Source organism: Tursiops truncatus, chromosome 6 (genome assembly GCF_011762595.2).
Source record: "Tursiops truncatus isolate mTurTru1 chromosome 6, mTurTru1.mat.Y, whole genome shotgun sequence".
NCBI lineage: Eukaryota > Metazoa > Chordata > Mammalia > Artiodactyla > Delphinidae > Tursiops > Tursiops truncatus.
In genome coordinates this window covers 50,232,600-50,251,848 of record NC_047039.1, presented here as the reverse complement: position 1 = coordinate 50,251,848, position 19,249 = coordinate 50,232,600, and the positions used below count along the sequence as shown (strand labels likewise).

At 41.1% G+C, this 19,249-nt stretch overlaps 1 protein-coding gene across 22 annotated transcripts in view; it reads right to left on the bottom strand.

Annotated features, from left to right (window-relative positions):
• The window catches only part of BNC2 (basonuclin zinc finger protein 2), a 428,775-nt gene that overhangs the window by 14,933 nt on the left and 394,593 nt on the right, over positions 1-19,249 (bottom strand). For 14 of the 22 annotated variants that reach the window (XM_073806104.1, XM_073806098.1, XM_033858069.2 and 11 more), the window contains 2 exons: positions 10,602-12,571; positions 10,103-10,168 (listed from right to left, as the gene is read on the bottom strand). In XM_073806104.1, the coding sequence (XP_073662205.1) occupies positions 10,103-10,168; positions 10,602-12,571 (2,036 nt within the window). The remainder of the gene's footprint in view (positions 1-10,102; positions 10,169-10,601; positions 12,572-19,249) is intronic. The other 8 variants (XM_033858076.2, XM_033858067.2, XM_033858066.2 and 5 more) reach the window with 2 other exon arrangements.

Below are 19,249 nucleotides of genomic sequence, written 5' to 3'. Positions count from 1 at the left end.
TGTGTGTGTATGTGTGTGTATATGGGGCAGAGAAATGTTATTTATATACAATCTGGGAAAATCTAGACGCTGGGTTTGAGTGTATTGTGGGATACTGAGTCAATATTCCTGATCAGAAATTAAATCTGCTAACCAAATCCACAGAAATGAAAAGTTAAAACCTCTGCCCCTCATTAGTTCTCTTCTTATCCGATTGCTATGACACTATCTGTTGTCCTTAATGCCTCAAAAATATTTGTATCATCATTAATTGATGTCTTACAGCCCTGTGAAGTAAACGACATTTTTGTTAGTATACGTTTTCTGTAAAACGAATAGTTGCTCTACTAGGCTAATATTTAAAGATTTTTCTCCAAAAGAGCCAAAAACCATCCCTAGCTCAGGAAATTCAATGTAAAATTCTAGTGAACAATGCTCCCAAAACCCCCAGAAGTATAGAAGTACATAATAAATGCAAGAAATAAAAGCTAAGCAAATTCTTGCAAATTAAAAGTATGAAATTCAGTCACTTCAATCCCTTTCAATATAAAACAAATCATCCATACTGGTCACGCAGACAGTTCCCTCTACATTCAAATTACTCACTTGAAGATAAGCTCCCACCAAACTCTTTAGGGGTTTAGCTAATTTACTGCACAGATACGGCACGTCTGTTGTAATAACAGGTAGGATGTATTGGGGTCGACCATTTATCAGAATTAGACTTCTTTTCTCAATTCACAGTGAATTATGCTGCCTACATGACTCCCCTCTCTCAGAGCCTGCCATCCCCTTACGGCCCCTAACGTGGCAGGCGAACAAAATTGACAGTCTCATCTTGTCAACAAGGGACGATTCTCCTGAGAAGCCATTTAACTTTGCCGAGGAAGCAATGTATTAATGTGCCTGTCCCGGGAATGTTAATCATCTTCAAGCTTCCGACCTAACTTTGACGTGAACGAAATCACCAAATTTGTTTACTAAATGAATCGTAATATGCTAATAAGAAAGCATGACATATATGGAAAAGCCAAACAGATGGTTTGTTTACTCCACTTTGCAACTTTATAAATGTTGTAACTCTGAAGATGTTAGTGAGAATGATTGGTTTGTTGGCAGAGGTGAACGTGTCTCTCGCATACTAAATCTGGCACTACGGTTACAAAACAATTTGTCATTGCTGTGGAATGCATACAAAATGTTAATGTAGTGATGGCATTTAGGAAGGCAGATTGGTGGATGGAGAATGTCTATGCTGGATGCTCAGGTTAAGTGCAGAATTGATATCCAGTCCTGTTCCCTAACCATTTTACTTCTGAGTTGTATCCGACACATCGAGGCTTCCGGAGGGTGCCGATTATTCGACAGATAACCTGTTGCGCTGTAATGTGAGACGCGTGTTACACTGTGAATAGGATTATGTTTTCACAGCATTTGGAAATTTTCTCAATCAGGCAGCTCTTATGGTGCTCGGTTTACTACCATTGTTGGGTAAGAAAAAGCAAGGCGGTTCACCCTGGCATCTTTTAAGGACTTCAGTAAATCTGAGCTAGAATTTTGAGATTTATATTTACCCTCGATGAACTAGCCCTCAAGCCTTCATCCCTTGTTTTATTGTCTTATGCAAAGAGTTTAGAAGACCTCTTTCCAAAATAAGAATGCATTTTTCTCTAGATGCTCAAATTTCTTCTCCTATTTAAAAATAAGCTATCGTTTCTAAAGTGTACAGAGTGGAACATCAGTTTCTCTCTGAGAGCTTTTTCAAAGGAAATACTTTCTAAGACTAAATATCCAAGAAGGTTTTATAGCATTAAAACGGTTAATTTATGATCTTTTAAAAAGACAATATTTGGGATGTATGAGTTCCCCAAGGATGTATGAGTTCTGTACCCCCCAAATATGTCTTTTAAAAAGACAATATTTGGGGGGTACAGAATTTTGTAGGCAATATTATAACTTAGCTACGGCCTTATCTAGAATTGTGTTGAAAAATGAAACTACTTAAGATACATGAACAAAAAGAATGTGCAAAATCGAATTTGTCTTTGGTTAAACAACGTCAAAGCCACCAGCTGAGACAGCAAAACTTCAGTTAAGCAACCAGCAACGCACCTATGCCACTAAACATTTCAATGTTTAGCAACATTCAGATGATTTTTTTGAAATTCTTTTTACTTTTGATTCACAACAAGCATAGTCACAGAAGCAGAATTTTGTATGGTAGAGGTGCTTATTCCTCCCCAAATCATGAACCACTTTCCCCAACTTCTTAGTTCCATATATATTCATATTGAAACCACCACGAATCTTGTGGGATTTACCTGGTGTATCACCATACAGTGACATTTCTACCTGTCTGCAGAAGAGAAATGAGAGAGCAAAGTGAGCTGAAGGAACACCTGCATTCATCTTGCTGCCCAAGGATCACTTTGGAGCAAGAAACATTAGCGGCTATTCCAGCCTGACACTTCTATCTCATTTGAAACATCTCCTCGTTCCTGAACAACAAAGAAAATTTCAGTAGAGTACTCTTACTGGTTTAACAACAGGGAGCTCCTGGGATCGTCAAAGTGCTAAGCCTTTTCCAAGGAGAGAAGAAATCAGCAGCTCAAATATAATTAACCTTCCATTCTCAATGCAAACTGCCACGCACAGGAGCTCTGCAGTCTATTAGCGAAGTTATAATGGCCAACAGGCAGAAGCAAAATTGGTCAAAAAGTTGGCTGCTGCTGTCATATTTTTGGAATTATGATTAATGGCCCTAATAATGTGGATGATTACTGATATGTGTATCTCCAGCAGTTTATCATATTGCTCTGGCTGCCTACGTCCACAATAAGCAGGATGCTATCATTTACCTCTTTATTGAAGGCAATCCTTCTCTTGAAGGAGCGTATTCTAATTGCTTCGTAATGTTTTATGTCTTACACATTTTGCAGCTCTGGACCTTGCCAACTGTTTCGTGTCTACCATTGATTAATTACTGAATGTTTAATCAAAATTTAGAACCTAATGTAGTCATTTATGAGCACACTGCAGTGCCAAAGTAGTTAGGCTCTGCTCCCAAGTTTGGAGAGTGCTGAGTTCAAAATCAAATCCCAGCCATGCATGAGAATCCAAGAATTTCACCTTGGGTGCTCTGAGGTTGCCAATTCCATCTCTGCTGATGAATGGAAGGTAATCTAACTACAGGGTAAACAGCATCTTTACCTACCCTCTCCCCGCTGGATTCCCCTTTCCTCTTTCTCCCGATTCCCTCATCCACAGAGCACCACTGACTGCTTGCTTCTGAGAGCAAGAAGGTTCTCGTGAATACCCGTCACAAGAACATAGCTTTGAAGTGGTTAAACAAGTGAAAAATAATTTGCTGGGACAAATACGTAAGTTTTTTTTTTTTTTTAATGTGGATTTTTTATGGTACTGTCATACAGCCATTCACCGTTGAAGTTAAGTGTTTTTTTAATACCATTACTGAACTGCTGAAATGGATGCTAATATAGCTTGGAGTGCTAATGTCAAGTCCTGGTAATAAAAAAGACAGACTGCTGAATGAAATAATTTCAAGTAAAAAATAGAACAAAAGTGCTCTCTCTCTTGCTCTCCACTTTTATTGAATTGGGACTGACTGAGCCAATTGCTTTAGAAGTCTGTAAAACACAATTACTAGTGAGTGGACTGACCCCCCAGTGCCCCCTCAGCGACACAGCAGACTAAAAAGGCTGCAGAGTGAGAGCGGCTCCCCTCAGCTGGCCGTCAGACCCAAGAGGCTTGCTTTTGAAGGTCTGTTGTTCTCATTGCCCAAATCTGTCTCCTTTGACTGAAAAAAATCTTGCTCCCCATCCATGTGCTGAAGTAACTTCATATATCACTTTCTAAGATGAACATGTCTATTCTGGCAATTAAGGATGATCTGTCTTTTGATATTCTTATTTATGTGGGTGTTTACGTATCAACACACATATACATTATGTGGATGCCTTTAGATGAGAATGTTAGCATCATTTTCGAATAGCTAGTGATAATTCAGATTGACATATGCAATAGCAAAATTGAGGCGCCACTTACGTACGTTCGGGTAGAAGCACTTGGCTCTTTTCTCCTGAGGTGAAGTCAAAATAATTAGAGCGAGCAAGAAAAAGCATTAAACTAGAAGTAGGTAACATTCTTCCCCCTAGTTAGTAAAAGAAGTCATAAACTCCATCAAGTACTAGAGTTAAGATCACTAACACTTCAGGCATAACAGCTTTTTACCAGGAATTTACAGCTCCTGTTTTAATTCAAGCAGCTAGCATTGGGACATAACATCTAGGTATTTTTTAAGTGTACTTTTATGTTAAATAACTGAAGAAAAATTGTCCTTTCCTGAAAAGCATTCTTTTCTCCTCCTCCTCAGCTTGCTTCTCTCTCACACGTGCACGCACACACACATCTTGGCACTGAAGAATTAAAAGTTAATAAATCCCTTTTTTATGACATTGTAATTTTTTGGCAAGTGTAAACTTTTATATTCTGCCACATTCATTTATTTGAAGCTTGTGGGAGTCTTACGGCAAAAACATTCAATTATTTCTGAGAAGGCTTTTTTAAAAAAGAAATGCCTCCTAGCCCAACCTTCACTATGAAGTTTCAACAGAGAAAGAAAAGTCTGTGTTCTTCTTAGCACAAGAACAACAACAACAAAAATGATCATTTACAGCAAGAGAGAGCTGGCAGAAGCCTCTCACCTTAAGAGAGAGCCCATCTTCCCAGGACTGATACAAGCAAATACTAATATATGTGTGAAGTCTTATAACCTGCTTCCAGGTGAGAAATGGCCTGTGTTTTTTAAAAAGAAAAGACTATCTAGAAAAACAAATATTTCAAATGAATAATGATGAGAAAGAATCACACCGAGAGAAAGTCTATCAGAGGATCGGGTAGACGGTGGTGGACCCAAGGGAGACGGAAATCAGGAAGATGACCCTTTCAAAGTGGTGCTATCATGAAAATTACCACCTGTGCATTCGGTATGTGCATTCTGCTCTAGATGCTATTTTTGCCTGAATTTTCGAGTTTGCACTGGCGAGAGCAGTAGCTTGTTCCCTTTGAGGGAAGATAAGGATAAAGGGTATTATAGAAGCATTATGTTTGTGCAGAGGCAGTTACGTAGCCACGAGAGATTGAATGTTACTCCCATCAATAGAAATTTGTAAAAATTTCTTTGTATCATGGAGAGAAAGTCCTTTGCCTGCCATTAAGCTTTGTTGTCTATTTTGTAGGCAGTTTGGTGGAAGTGACTGGTGTAGTTCTTGGACTGGAGGAGTGAAAGGTCAGCAGAGGCTTAAATGAGCTTGTCTTACATCCAGCTGGGCCAGCAGGAGGTCATTAGGAAGATCCGAGGCTCACTGTAGGCTTGACAGAGTCTCTCCCCATGATACAAGGAGACTGTTTTGCTCATTGCTCTTCTCCCAGGATATAAAAAGAAGCCCAGAGACAGGAATGACACCGAAGTTTATCTTACTACCAAAGTTTCAGTTGAGGAGGGCACAACTAGCAATTATTCAGAAGGGGGATTTATTTTGTTTGTTTGCCTTTGATGGAAAGTAATGGAGAGAAGTACAAAAGACCTACTGATCTCCTGGCTGTATTGTGGAACCAAACAGAGTGACAGGGAAGAAGGAAAAAAAAAAAAAACCTCTTCCTTTAAAAGTCAGAGGACCGGCACAACTTCACCTTTTAAAAGAATTCTGGAGAGCTGCAGTTTGAATGGCAAAAATATAGGAAACGAGAAGGCTGATGCCTTAACATGTTCTCTTCTTGTACTTGGAGAGGATTAACACACTTTATTTGACAGCTAATTATATTAGGGCAAATATACTAATAGTTATCTTCAGTTGGTGCTAAGTGGCTCATCTCTTGGAGGTATTGCCTGGTGAAATCATGTGTATTTACTGAGAATCTCTCTTTAGAAAGTTCTCTACGTTTCCAAACACAGAGAATGATGGAAAAAATGGATGTCGCTGCTGAGAAGGTGCTAACAGGAGGCGGGCAGCATGTTTTCGCATCTTCACCTCTGCTGTTAATGTATGCAGTGGCTCATCAGAGGTAGCTCATGTTAATTTATTCCTGCACACCTGTACAGGGCTGGAAGTCAGGTAATCAGACAAGCAAAAACTATACATCTCTGCTCTTTAGGTACAGCTACCCAGAGGCCTATAGAGGAACAAATTTAGTTCTGGAGACATCAGCAGGTTTTAATAAACCAAATACAGATATCTTATTCCATACAAATCAAGAAGTTTACAGGTTTAAATCTGGACAGATTTAACTAGCCATCAAAGAGAAGGTTCACCCTTGGCACCAATAGTTGCCTCATATTTATTTATAAATCACCCTGACCAAATATTATTTTGTTTTTAAATCTATTCATGGGGCTGAATCGCCTTTCCTACACCTTGAAGATCAACCATATGTGCTGACCCTTCTGATAAAATTCAAGATAAACTGTGGCAATTAGTGGCCACTATTCTCAGAGGAAGAGAGGAACAAAGATGCAGACCATCTAGTTTCTGTGGACGACGTCTTCGTTATAGCTGCCAATGTAAAATCTGTTTACGTCTGTTTTAGTGATCGGCATTAAATCGATTTTTATATTAGCAAATGATAAGGAATTTGGGGGAAGAGGACAGAAGGGTTTCTATTTTTCTGAATAAAAACCAAATGTAATTTATAAATGGGGTTGATCCATGGCCAGTCGGCCCTCCTGGGGATCAAAAAACATGACAGAGGATGAGAAATGACCAAAGGAAGCCAGGCCCAGCCAATTCTATGACACTATCTTCAAGAAAATGTCCTGTATGAAGACTGTAGGTTCTAGGCCAGTTGGAATGTCTTCTTCCCAGGGAGTATTTTCATATGTTTACTTCAAAACCCAGGTCAGCTTTCCTGTTCCCTGAGAGAACAGCACCTTGGCAGAAAAATCAAGGGACGAACAAGAAAGAAGTAAGGGTGTTTAGAGACTGTCAGGTGTAACACTACACACTGTTATCAGTATGCACGTAAATACTTCAGCCATTGCCTTATAGTTCTATAGATCTTTACAGGGAAAATAATTTACATTTTACTTCTAGAACCTGGAGTAAAAATTACCCTAACAACCACCTAGCGACCAGATGAACTGGAGTCTGGGTATATTAGCTTGCTCTTTGTCATTAGCGTGGAATGGTCCTCTTTGCTTTCTGATTTATTAAACTCACACTCATTCACAGCTGTATAGAAAAGGACACCTCTGACACTGCGCTTGGACTCCTCAGCCCTCACAAGCCTTGCTTGTGCCTCTCTCTCTCTCTCTCTCTCTCTCTCTCTCTCCTCCCTTTTTGTGACTTTACACAAAGAATATTCTTGCTTTTCAAAAAGCCTTCAATGGGATCTTATAAAAACCTAGAAAGACCATAAGCGAAGACTTGGAAATCTCTGCTACCTAGCCGTCAAATCTAAAACACAGCGTTTAACATCTTTCTACCTCCATCCTACTAACAGCCTATCTATCTGAGACCAAACACGCAACTCCCTCGTGTATAACCATCTTGGAAGAAGCACAAGAAGACCTGTTTCTCTCTCCTGTAAGGTGTTCTAAGCCCAAAGACAAGAAGGCTGCTTTCGCAGACAGTAGGAAGAGGGTCATTCTGTTAATTTTATCCCAGGCATCCCGGAAACCCGGTAGCCTTGCACACTTCAGCCCCCACTCGGAATGCCTTCTAATGCTTTATTTGCACAAGGAAGATGTTGTGGAGTGCAGGATGGATGAGTCGAGACTCTGGGGAGAGGAGAGAAATGGGCGAGGACACGGCAGGATTAAAGGCAAAGGGGGATTTCTGTTTGGGAAGGTATGTTGGCTCAGAGAAAGGTAAGAAAACTTATCCTAGCTTCATAGTGAATTGAAGAGGACAAAAGCAGGGACACGAAATTCCTGGGGTTCTTGTGACTGACACAGTACAAGTGAAGAGAAAGAGGAAGATAATATGTCTGAGGGGTAGATTCAAGATGTGAGGCAAGAGGCTTTGTGAATAAGGAGATTAAATTACAGGTCGTTATTAGTTGATGAAATGACAATAAAGGGCTGAAACAGGAGTACAATTATAGTGCAACTGTGTTTCCTGAGATGCACGAGGAGGGTGGTACCCCAGTGGCATCACTGTTTTTGCTTATTCGGTGGTAGTTACAGTCACATCATATATTAACTCAAGTAATAGACTCAACAAGGATGAACACTCTTCTTAAAAAAAAAAAAAGTCAAAGTATCAAGAGTTTTTGCTATGTTTTTACCCTGAGGGCAAAAGATTTGCGGATTCTTGAAAAGCAAAATTTCACGTGAGAATCAAGACTTTCTTGTACAGTATTTTTTTTTAATTTGCTTTTTATCATGTGTGACAAAACTCCAGAATTAAAAAGATTAGGCATGACGTGCTATTTTACCCATATGAAATGTAATCACCTGTCTTCTGAGGTTTGCAATCTCTTCTGTGACTGAACATACATGGGAGAATATCTGTATTATGCTTCTCACCTAGAATATCCTATATCCTAGTTATCCTAGGCACTGGTCTAAACTTCTGTATGGCTGGTCACGCATGAAACTCTCAATCCTTAAAATAAAATTAGAGATTGAAATATTCTTCTGCTATCATCACTCAATCACTAAATGTTTTTCCTCAGACAAACCACCCTCCCCACAGTACCTCCTTATACATTAGGACATAAAAACACAAGCGCTTGCGTTTTCTAGTGGCTTGACATAAATGAGAGCACCAAGCTTCGGGTGTTGTAGCCTTTGGTCCCAGAGCCATTTATTCCAGTGTCATGACTTGCAGTATTTTCAGCAAACCAACTAAAACTGTGATAGGAATTCATGCAAATAAGCTTAAATTTTGGCTTGTCTTCAAACACTCCATTTCCATAAATATTTTATGCAGGTTTTCATGAGTCTTTTATTTTTGTTAAAAAAAAAAATCCAATGCATTAACCTCATTATCGCCAGTGCACTATTTCAAACATAAAAGAATGAATATTGCTCACAAACTTGGGGGGTGGGGTGGGTATAGTATTATATTTTATTATTCAAAGTCTAGCTATCTATCTTATCTGCCGTATTCTGGGGCTGTCGATGATAACCCGGAACTGAAAAGACCTTTGTGACCATAAAACGTTTTTACAGCACAAGGTAAATGGGGGAGGGGGGATTTTTAAGAAGAGATTTCTCTTCAAAGTATGTTTTGAGTTGTACAAAGAAAGCCACTTAGTTTTTTCTCAGAGATTTTGCTTTTCATACATTGGGCCGCTTATATTTGAGTACAAAGGAAAATATATTTTAACGTTCATTTTTAAAAAGATTGAACTTTTAAAAAAAGCTGAGCATTCTAGTGACAGATCACTACTTTTCAGTGTACTTCTATTATATGTGACTTTGTCAGAGACCTCTGCCCAACCGATAAACACTAGAATTTGGGTGCTGGCTCTTTGGAAACTTCCTAATTCATTTTGTTTCTTCTAGATATATTGATTTTTACCATGTAAAAAAATTTTCTCCAAAAATATTTTTAAAAGGCACTGGAAAACCAAAAACCACATCCAACATGATGGGATGAACTAACTGCGTGACTCTCGTTGAGCTAGTGTATCATGTAAATGATCTGTTCATAAGCTTATCTCCGCAAGGGTAGGACAACTGTGTTACCCCACCACTGACCACCTTGACACATTCCATTTCTATCACATTTTCTTTAAGATGATTGAAAAAGACCACTGTAAGTTTAGGACCAGCTGCTTCTGTTTAAGCCCAACTGTTTCAGAGCTGCAGCTACATAGCTAAGGTGTGATGTCATCTGAAGGCTGGACATAATATATTCTAACTGATCCTCAAAGTATATGCATGCCTCCCCTTCTGTGCATAATTCCCACGACAGATTATATTTTAGAGATGTGCTCCAAGACATTGTTAAAAAGTTAAAGTAACCCCCATCACCATACCACTTCCCCGTATCAACAATTACTTTGGTCCCGTTTTCTTCTGATATTTGTATGACTCTTAAAGAATTCAAGGACATACTAAATACTCATGTAAGAACGATAACATTTCTGGTTATACCTACGGAGATGCAGGCTGTCTCGATGTCCTGGACCTATGGTTCTTTCCATCCGTAAATTTCTGTTTCTATATTGGATAAATATGTGTGTATGAAGATAATATATTGATTTAATTAAAAAGCCACATGGCAAAGCAGAAATATATATAACAGAAGCTGCGGCTTCTAAGTGAAGGTTCACGGGGAAGCAGGGAACTGTGTACATAGTTAACTTATTCACACCTAGATGCATGGAAACATACACACATACACAGAGCACAGAGAAAAATGGCGTGCATTACTGGGTAAGATGGCACATGACTCTGCATGCGTAATCACAACAAGCACCAACTGCAACAATCCTTCACGAGCACGGCAGCTTGGGGGGGGGTCACGTGATCACTGTGGACAATCTTTACAGTGCATCAGAAAACATCTAAGCTGGATTTTTTTAATGTTTCAAGTCCACCATGACCGGCACCCTCCACCCCCAGCAGGAGCAGCCAATGGAGATTTACTGACCTGTCTCTGCTTCGGCGAGAGGGGAAGGCGGCATTGCAGCCAGCCACCGTGCAGACGTGCATCTCTTTCAAGTGAACGTTCCTGTAGTGGAGCTTCACGCTGTAGGAGCTCTTGAAACTCTTCTTGCACACATAACAGATTTTGGGGTCTGGGCTAGAACACAGATCACCTTCCGGGGAGAACTTTTGAGGGCTGCCGTAATTCAGAGATGATGCAAAACTCTCGTGCAGGGCTGCCATGCTGGCACCCCCGCCGTTGTACAGTCCGTACTGGCTCATGTAAAACATGTCGTAAGTGGGATCTGTAAACTCTTCCTTCACCTTGATGACGTCCTGGTGAGAGGGCTCACTGTGGTTCTCGTCCGGCCTCTCACTGTTCACCAGGACTTTCTCGCTCACCTCGCCGTGCATGTGCTCATCCCCTTCCATGGATTCCTCACCCAGTTTGGGCTCCGAAGACTCAGACTCGTTCTCGTAGTCCCGCTCAGGTTCTTGGTCCTCGGAAGTCATGCTGTCGGCCCTTCGTATTTCAGTCCTTGAAATGCACCGGGTCCTGCTATGCTTAGAAAAGTCCTTCACAGACATGCCTGGACTCATTTCCTCCTGCGAGTGGCAGTGATTGTCGTGGCTCCCGTCGTTGACCACAGCTCCGCCATCATTGGGGTCGTCGTCTTCATCGTCAAACTCATCGGCAGTATCAATAATTTCCTTCTCGATCTTCACAGGCATGCTGGACTTCCTGGGCTTCTTCTTGGGCGCCAGGTCGGCACTGGGCTCATGAGTGGCCATCATCACTACTGGCGCTGCTGGCTCAGAGGGTAATGGGGGGAGCTGCTCTACGGTACCACTGGTTGGAATGATGGGACTGGTCGGGAGGGAGGTTGGAGGACTCACCATTTCCCCCGGAGTGAGTAAACTTCTATAAAACGGAGGAACTGGTTGGACAGTCTTTAGCCCAGAAAACACCAGCTGGCTAGGGAGAGGATTCTGTAAGACGGGGTCTAGTGGGGGAGTGGTAAAACCCATTGGGGGCCGGCCAGGGCTTGTGAGTGTGAGATTTGATTTTGTACTTGCTATGACGGGGGTGGCAGCCCCTGATGTGGCCCGAATTAAATCTTTGTCTCGGTTATTCCTTAGCATAGGCATGTGAAGGCGAGGGTTAGGGTTCGCACTGTGACGGTTACGGCTTCGGAGGGAGCTAAAGACCATGTTGCAACCTTCGATGGTGCACCGATGTTTGATCTTCAGGTGAACAGCGTTATAATGGATTTTGAGAGTACCTTTGTCATAGAACGTCTTCCCACACGCGTTACAGAACACTCTTCCTTTCCTAGACGCTGACCCCATCCTTCTCATCCGGTGGATCCGGAATGAGCTTTTTGGGTGTTCGGTTTTGGACAGATCACTGACCGGGGCGGAATTCTGAATGGGGGACACGCAGGCTGGCTCAGTTTTGGGCTCCACATTAGTAATGCTGGTCAGGGCGTTTCTGTTGGGCGTCTGGTCGTTCTTGTAGGGTGTGGGAGACACTTCAGATTCACTGCTCTCGTTATATTCATTCTGGGTCGAAAGGCTGGGTTCCCGCAGCCTCAGTCCTGGTTGCTCTAACAGCAACCCATTCGGAGGCAATCCTAGCAGCGGGGCTGAGACCGGGTTTATGTACTGGAATGGCAGCAGGAAGGCGAGGCTGTTGGGGATGTTTTCAAAGTGATGAATGCTGGAAGGGTTGCTGTTCTCTAGATGGGCAAGGAGGCTGGGACTCCTGGTGCGATTATTACTCTCAATGAAAGTTCTGATGTCTGAGTCTGTCTTTGAAGACGGTACAGCTACGGCCTGCCCCTCTTTCTCCTGAATGGCCATCAGCTCCACAATGGATTTGGTTTCTCCGAACCGCAGAAACTGCTGAAGGGTGATGATTTCCTCTTCTCGAGACATGATGGCCCAGCGGTCCAGCACCTTGCCGGCAGCATCCTGGAGGCCACATCAAAGAAATGACAAAGACAAACACAAAAACTTATTGACTGTGCATGACTATTCAGTGCAACCGAAGGTGCTCTGTCTGCTCATGGAACACCGAGAGCAGAAAACAACATGCAAGCACGGTTAATACAAGTCGATCCACAAAGCATACTTTTCTGCCATGCCAACGTAGTCATTAGAGTCACCGTTAGAGAAACAGATTGAGTTGAATAATGTCAAAGCAAACAAAACGTAGACCACTGGGGCTCTGTGATCTAAAATGCCTACACTACTGCTACTTTAACAACAATGGCCTATAGACTATGCAAGTATCTAGCATATATTAGTACGAGATGTGAACTCTTGCTGTGCAACCCAGTGTATGCCCCCCCCAAAAAAAGGTACCTTAATCCTTATCAAACAGTGACACCATAGGAAGGAATTTAGTACATTTTTCACATTTTATTTCTCGAGCACAGCACTGGATTCAATGATGTAAATTCCTTTAAATAGGAGCTATTATGTGAATTTCTGAATCAAAAGGATGAACAAAGTAGCATTACCCCCATACCCCCATTGCTATGCTGTATTTCCCCCCCCCTTTTTAATGGCTATATTTTCGTGTCATTTACCAGTAGCCTATTTCATAAGGTAGAGTAAGGAAAAACAGTAATTGCACTTTTCTGAAAATTGATTGTAATCCTATGACTCGAAGTTTGAGTTAGACTTAGCGTATTTGACTTTTTATGATCTTGTTATAAATGACAGCTATACATATCTAGAAAGTAAACATGTGATGGATTTAGATCGAATAAATGTGTAAAAATGTTGTCTCTCAACATTCTCCTCTGATAGCAGAGTGGAGTCCACAGAGAATACACATCAGTAATCACCAGACTATGTGTTGTTAAATATACATTAAAAAGCATTTCACACTTTCATTTTTGCTAGTAACTATGAGATACGCCTGGAGGTCGGGCTTAAAAATCCTGCAGTATAATGTCAGGCAATCCATTTCAGTATGGATTGAGAAAAATCTATTCAAACACTTAAATAATGACTCCGTCATCTTCTAGGGCACAGCTTCTTCCCACCAGTACACGATACTCGGCAACCCTCTGTGAACAGCACTTGCTCCAACCCTTGACTGTCACTTTACAGAAGCATAAAATCATCTTAAACAACAAGACAAGAGCCTTATTAATTACAAAGAGGAAAATCATAACATTATAATGGAGAAACCTAGCAGACGTCACCCTAACCAAGTTGGCCAAGAAACATTACCCGGTGATAAGGAACATCACGGACCTTGTGTGAGATAGATACATATGTGTATATATTTATACTGAGAAGGGCACACTGCTGCTTCCGTGGCATGCTTGCCCCAAAATTTATACCTCAATCTAATTATGAGACAACATCAGATAAACCAAAACTAAAAGGCATCCTGCAAAACCGTCGCAAGTATTCGTCAACGTGTAAATGTCGGGAAAGATTTTTAAAAACTCAAAGACCTAAGATTGGTTACGGATTGGAGGAGACTAAGAAGACAGGACAAATAAATGCGAGATTCTAGGGATCCTAGACCAGAAAAAGAACACTAGTGGGAAAACTGGTAAATCCGCAATAAAGTCTCTATTAGTTAACAGCATGGTATCAATCCTAATTTCTTGGTTTCAACAACCGTACTATGCTCACGTAAGATGTCAGGGGAAACAGGATAAAGGGAACTGTACTATTTTTGCAATGGAGAATTCTCTCTTGTAGACCGTTCTACTCAGCCTTGCAACATGAAATTCTCTCCGGACCACAATCGTATGGTCTGAATCATGACACCTAAAATTTGATAAAAAGGCAATACTTGTCATTTATTTAAATTACTAAAAAAAGAAGCTCTAATAGTTACATGGTATCCCTTATAAGGCTCATTGCTAGCATTCTATCATTTTATATGTGTGTGGGTGTCCAGTCCTACATAAAGTCAAATACAGATGTCCCTCCCTCATCTTGCAGGAGAAATTAGCCTTCAGATCAAACACTCTCAGACAGCTGTCTGTTCACATTAGTCGTACAAATGATGTGTATACACGGTGACCCTGGATGATCCTGGAGTCGGGCAGTAGCCATTTTTTAAAAAGTTATCGCTCACAGCAACGCGTCTCCCTTCCATTCTTTTTTTGGGGCAGGGAAGTAAAGGAGAGTGTTGATGTTGTAAATAAGCAGACAAATACATTGTGATTTTGCAGAGATTATCTCATTTGAGCGTTGTAATAGCTTCCAGAGCTCAGCATATGTGTAACAGATGAGACACCGGAGGTGAGATGGCTTAAGGTTGCGAAGATGCTAACTGGGGCCCAGGACTTGAACCCAGAAATTCTGACTCCAAGTTTGCTGAGGTAAGTGACTGTCATCCATGAGGCCGTTTTGCAGGTGGGCACACTGAGTCTGTGATGACAAGGAGCAGGGCCTCTCCTGAACAAGGCTGGTCTCCAGAGCGCTGTAATGTCCTCTTCTACACTATTTTTCTTTTACCATCAAATCCATTTTCTTGATTGTCCTTTTATGGAGGCTTCCACTATGGAAACCCAGTCTGAGCAAGGTACAGCCATTTCTTCCTCAGGTTCTTCCCAGGTAGCCTGCACCTAAATCTGCATATCGATAATGTACTTACAGAGCTGGCAGCCTCCGGTATTAAAACAGGCCTTAGAAACCATAGCAACTGATTAAACCCACCTGAGGCATCTCCTGTCAATCACCCTCCTGTCTTCCCTCCCCTAACGGTACACAGCAGTCCCATATGGTTTCTCTTTTCTCCTGGCCTGCCACAAGGCCTGCTATTTCTAAATCTACTGCCTTTCAGACTCTTTTTTAGGCCTGAGTGGCTGTCTCCACTAAAAAGGAGACTGTTATGTTAAAGCACTTACTTCTGGTGGAAGAGGTCCAGGCTACTTCGCTGGTAGCCTGAATGATAAAAGAGAAGCTTCATTTATCGTGGTAACAGAAGCATCCATTTATATTTACACAGAAGGACAACACAGTCTCTTTGTAAACAAATGTGCTTGGGGACGGGACAAATATCTACACTGCATACTCCCAACTGGAGTCCTCCTGACAGGGTAACCTCTGGATCCAGGCAATGTGAGATGCCACCAAAGTTCTTTCCAAAGAAGCCATCATTCATCAAGATGATCTAAGACCATCACGTTCACAAATAGAGAAACTGCAGCAAGAAACAAAGTTGACTTTCTCATGCAACAGAATGGGTCTAAAAGCTCAACGCTAGAAATGAACATCACTTTTAGCATATCCTCGGATTAAACTGGTTGAAGGGAGTTAGAAATCATCAAAGGGAAAAAAGAGAGGCCAAGGTTCTTTTTTTCCTGAAGATCTTTGTGACAGAAATAAGCACAATGTGGTGCAGTGATTCTCAAACAAACAGTGGCTTAAGACTCCTCTGTTAAGACAAGACTTTCCATGAGTGGTCCACATGCTATTCAAAAAGGGCTAGTCTGAGGGCTAGTATTTTCCTAAAACCAGTCTGCAGGTAATTGAGAGCAACCATTTGGAAACCTTCGGGACAATGGGACACTGCTGTAACAACTGAAGGCATGATCACTTCTTTTCAAAGTAATTTTATTTTATTTTATTGAACTTAAGTGTTGGCTTAAGAGTGATTGGGGGGGAAACTGGTCCTTCCTCACAGATAGCTTGAGAAGTAGAGATCTATAATCTAGGCCCCCTTATCATGTCAAATACACTTTACCAGAGTAATTAAGAGCCATAAAAAGAATTAGGTATTATCACAGAATAAATATTAATAAAACAGAAATTCAGTCTGTTAGGCCACTAGGAACATCCTGACTACTGACCAACTCACACTGGGATGCTGGTCTCGTGCATGAATGATAATCACATCAGAGTGCGTAACTAGATTCTTGTCCTTCCCATTCGATTCTGTAGTTGGTGAGTCAGTTACTTTAGGCTTCCCCATTTGTAACCAGCGTTCAGTGACCTTGAACCCTCTGCATTGGGGGTTATTATTTATGAAACGAGGATAATAAGATTTACCCTGTTAAGTGAAATGCAAGGTATTAGGATAAGTATTGATTTCCTATGACACTAACTGGCTATCCTATTAATTAAAAGATGAGTAACACCAAATAATCGAGACTTAGAAACCAGTTTTACCGGGTTCAGAAAAAGTATACAACACTTAAAATATTTACATCTAAGCATTTTAAATGAAAAGACTTCCTTTTATTATTCACTGGACTGGTGATTATATCACTCAGTAGAAATCTGGCACCCAGTTCTGCATGGCTCCAGAGTGATTTTCTAAAATCTTTCTTGCAGTAGGATCAACGATCATGGTTTCAGTGGTTTCATTTGAGCCCTTTCTTCACATCAAAGCACCTTATAGGATGCATAGTTTTAAAACCAAAGTCAAATAAGACTGTTTGGTTTTTCTTATTTGAGGGAAAGGGAGAGTAGAAAAGGAAAGATGTAAAGAGACTGAAGAGAGACCAGATAAGAGGCTTTGGGATCATTAGACTGTCAGGTGACCTCAAGCCCAGAGAATCCCCAGCCCAAGAAGGAACCCATCTGTGTTCACAGCAGGCCACTGGCATGCCAGAGCACAGAGGGAAACACTGCCTTTCTTTCCATGCATGGAAATGAGAGAGGAACACTGAACGTAGCAGAGATCTAGGGCTTCTTTGCTCTAGCAATATTCTAATTATTAAGAAATCGGCCAATAGTTTAAGTCTCAAAGACAGGTGCAGAATAGTTTAATTTTCTACTCTATTTAACGAACTTCTCGTCAGTCAAATTTAAGGCACAATTTAAAGAAAAAATCCAAAAACGATTCGCTAAAAACTAAAAACATTTCCCCTTTGATCTAATTTTAAAGCTTTTAATGAAATGTGGACCACCTAAAACAAAATCAGAGGTTTATGAGATGTAGTTTTTGATTTCACGTCTACATTTGCAGTGTACTATCTTAAGGAATTATTGCACCCTAACCATACTGGCAACTTATTTTCATGACCAGTTTCCCACTGGAATTTTCTATCCTTTCTCCTTCAGGATGAATTCAGATATCAAGGCAAGAGACATGTGGTTGAGTAGAAGGTAGAGAAATGACCAAATTTCAAGCCTATCCAGCTTGGCACTCGTATCAGGTAAAACTGAGCTGTAATTGCTGAGTTAAAAACTGATGAAACCATGCTATGCAAAACTTGAAACACAAATGTTGCCAGGCTTTCTAGACGTTTAAGTCTTAAGGGTCAACGAATCGTGGGAGATCTACACAAAGGAATACTAACTACTGGGCAATAACGAGGAATAAACTATTGATAGAAGCATAACCTTAAGAATGAAAGAAGTCAGACCTAAAAGGCTACAGACACTACCAAGCCAGTCAGAGGAATCATTTTGGAAAAGTAAGACTATAAGAACAGAAAGGAGATAAGTAGTTGCCAGGGGCTGAGGGTGGCAGAAAGGGATTGACTGCAGAAGAACAGAAAGGAACTTTGGGGAGTGACGGTAACGTTCTACATCATGACTTGTGCTGACGCATAGATGACTGTATCGATTGTACATGTAAAATTGGTAGATTTTTTTGCATGGAAAGTATACCTCAATGAAGTTGACTGAAAACATTAAACCATGAAAAGTGCATGAAATCTCACGACTCAACATTCACAACTTTCCCTATTTATACATGTATAGAGAGCATCTTCTTTCCTGCATTCTGCTGTGACCAGAAAAACAAAGACACATGCCTTCCCCCCATTCTCTCCTATCCGTAGGGGGTACACAACAGTCCACTAACGTGAGGAGTAAACATGAGAATTTCTATTTAGTTTTTAACCTAGAAAGACAATTTTTTGCTAATGTTACTAATTTAGAAACAGCTTTACATGTAGTGGGGCGCAAGCTCAGGCATTTTTACGAAAGGGGTGCGTAGTCATAAAAATCAGAGGTTGCTTCTCTACGGAGCTAACATTGACATGTGGCAGGCACGTATCATGCACACACGTCTTGTCAAACACTTTGGAAGAAGCTGATGGAGGGCAGTCAGTCAGTTAATTCACCATAGCTCACCTTCACCTGTGCCTTTGTGCTGGCCTCTTGGTTGGGTGGATATGTGTCAAGGAAGTGACCCAGAAATTAGGAAATATAACATTTAACTGCTGGGTCACTTCAGGACCAAGTGATGGGCTCAGACTGTTATCTCAGACGTCATGAACAGGGGCACTCCCTCAGCTTCCTATGGGGGGCTGTAAATGGAGAGCTCACGGATACCACCTGAGAGTTGGATAGGGTTGGCTACGATGACCGAAAGCACTACCTACAGTTTTAAAGAAAAAGGCTTATAGAGGTCATAAAACTTTCAGTCCTCGTCTCTCCCATTCCCCCACTAGTGACCTGTTTTGGAACTCACGTGGGTCCATACGTAACAAGCAGCTATTTCGATTTTAAATTGTCTTTCTAAAGTCAAGTTACTTTTAAACCTCTTCTCTTCAGCCAAACAGTTTAACTGGTCTGGGCGCTCTCCACTCACATCAGAGCTATTTTTTCCCATTTTTTGTTAGATCATATTTATCTCTCTAATTTATATGACTTGGCAATCTGAAGTGTGTATGGGTCAAAGTTTGTGTGCCTGTGTGTACGTGTGTGTGTAAGCAG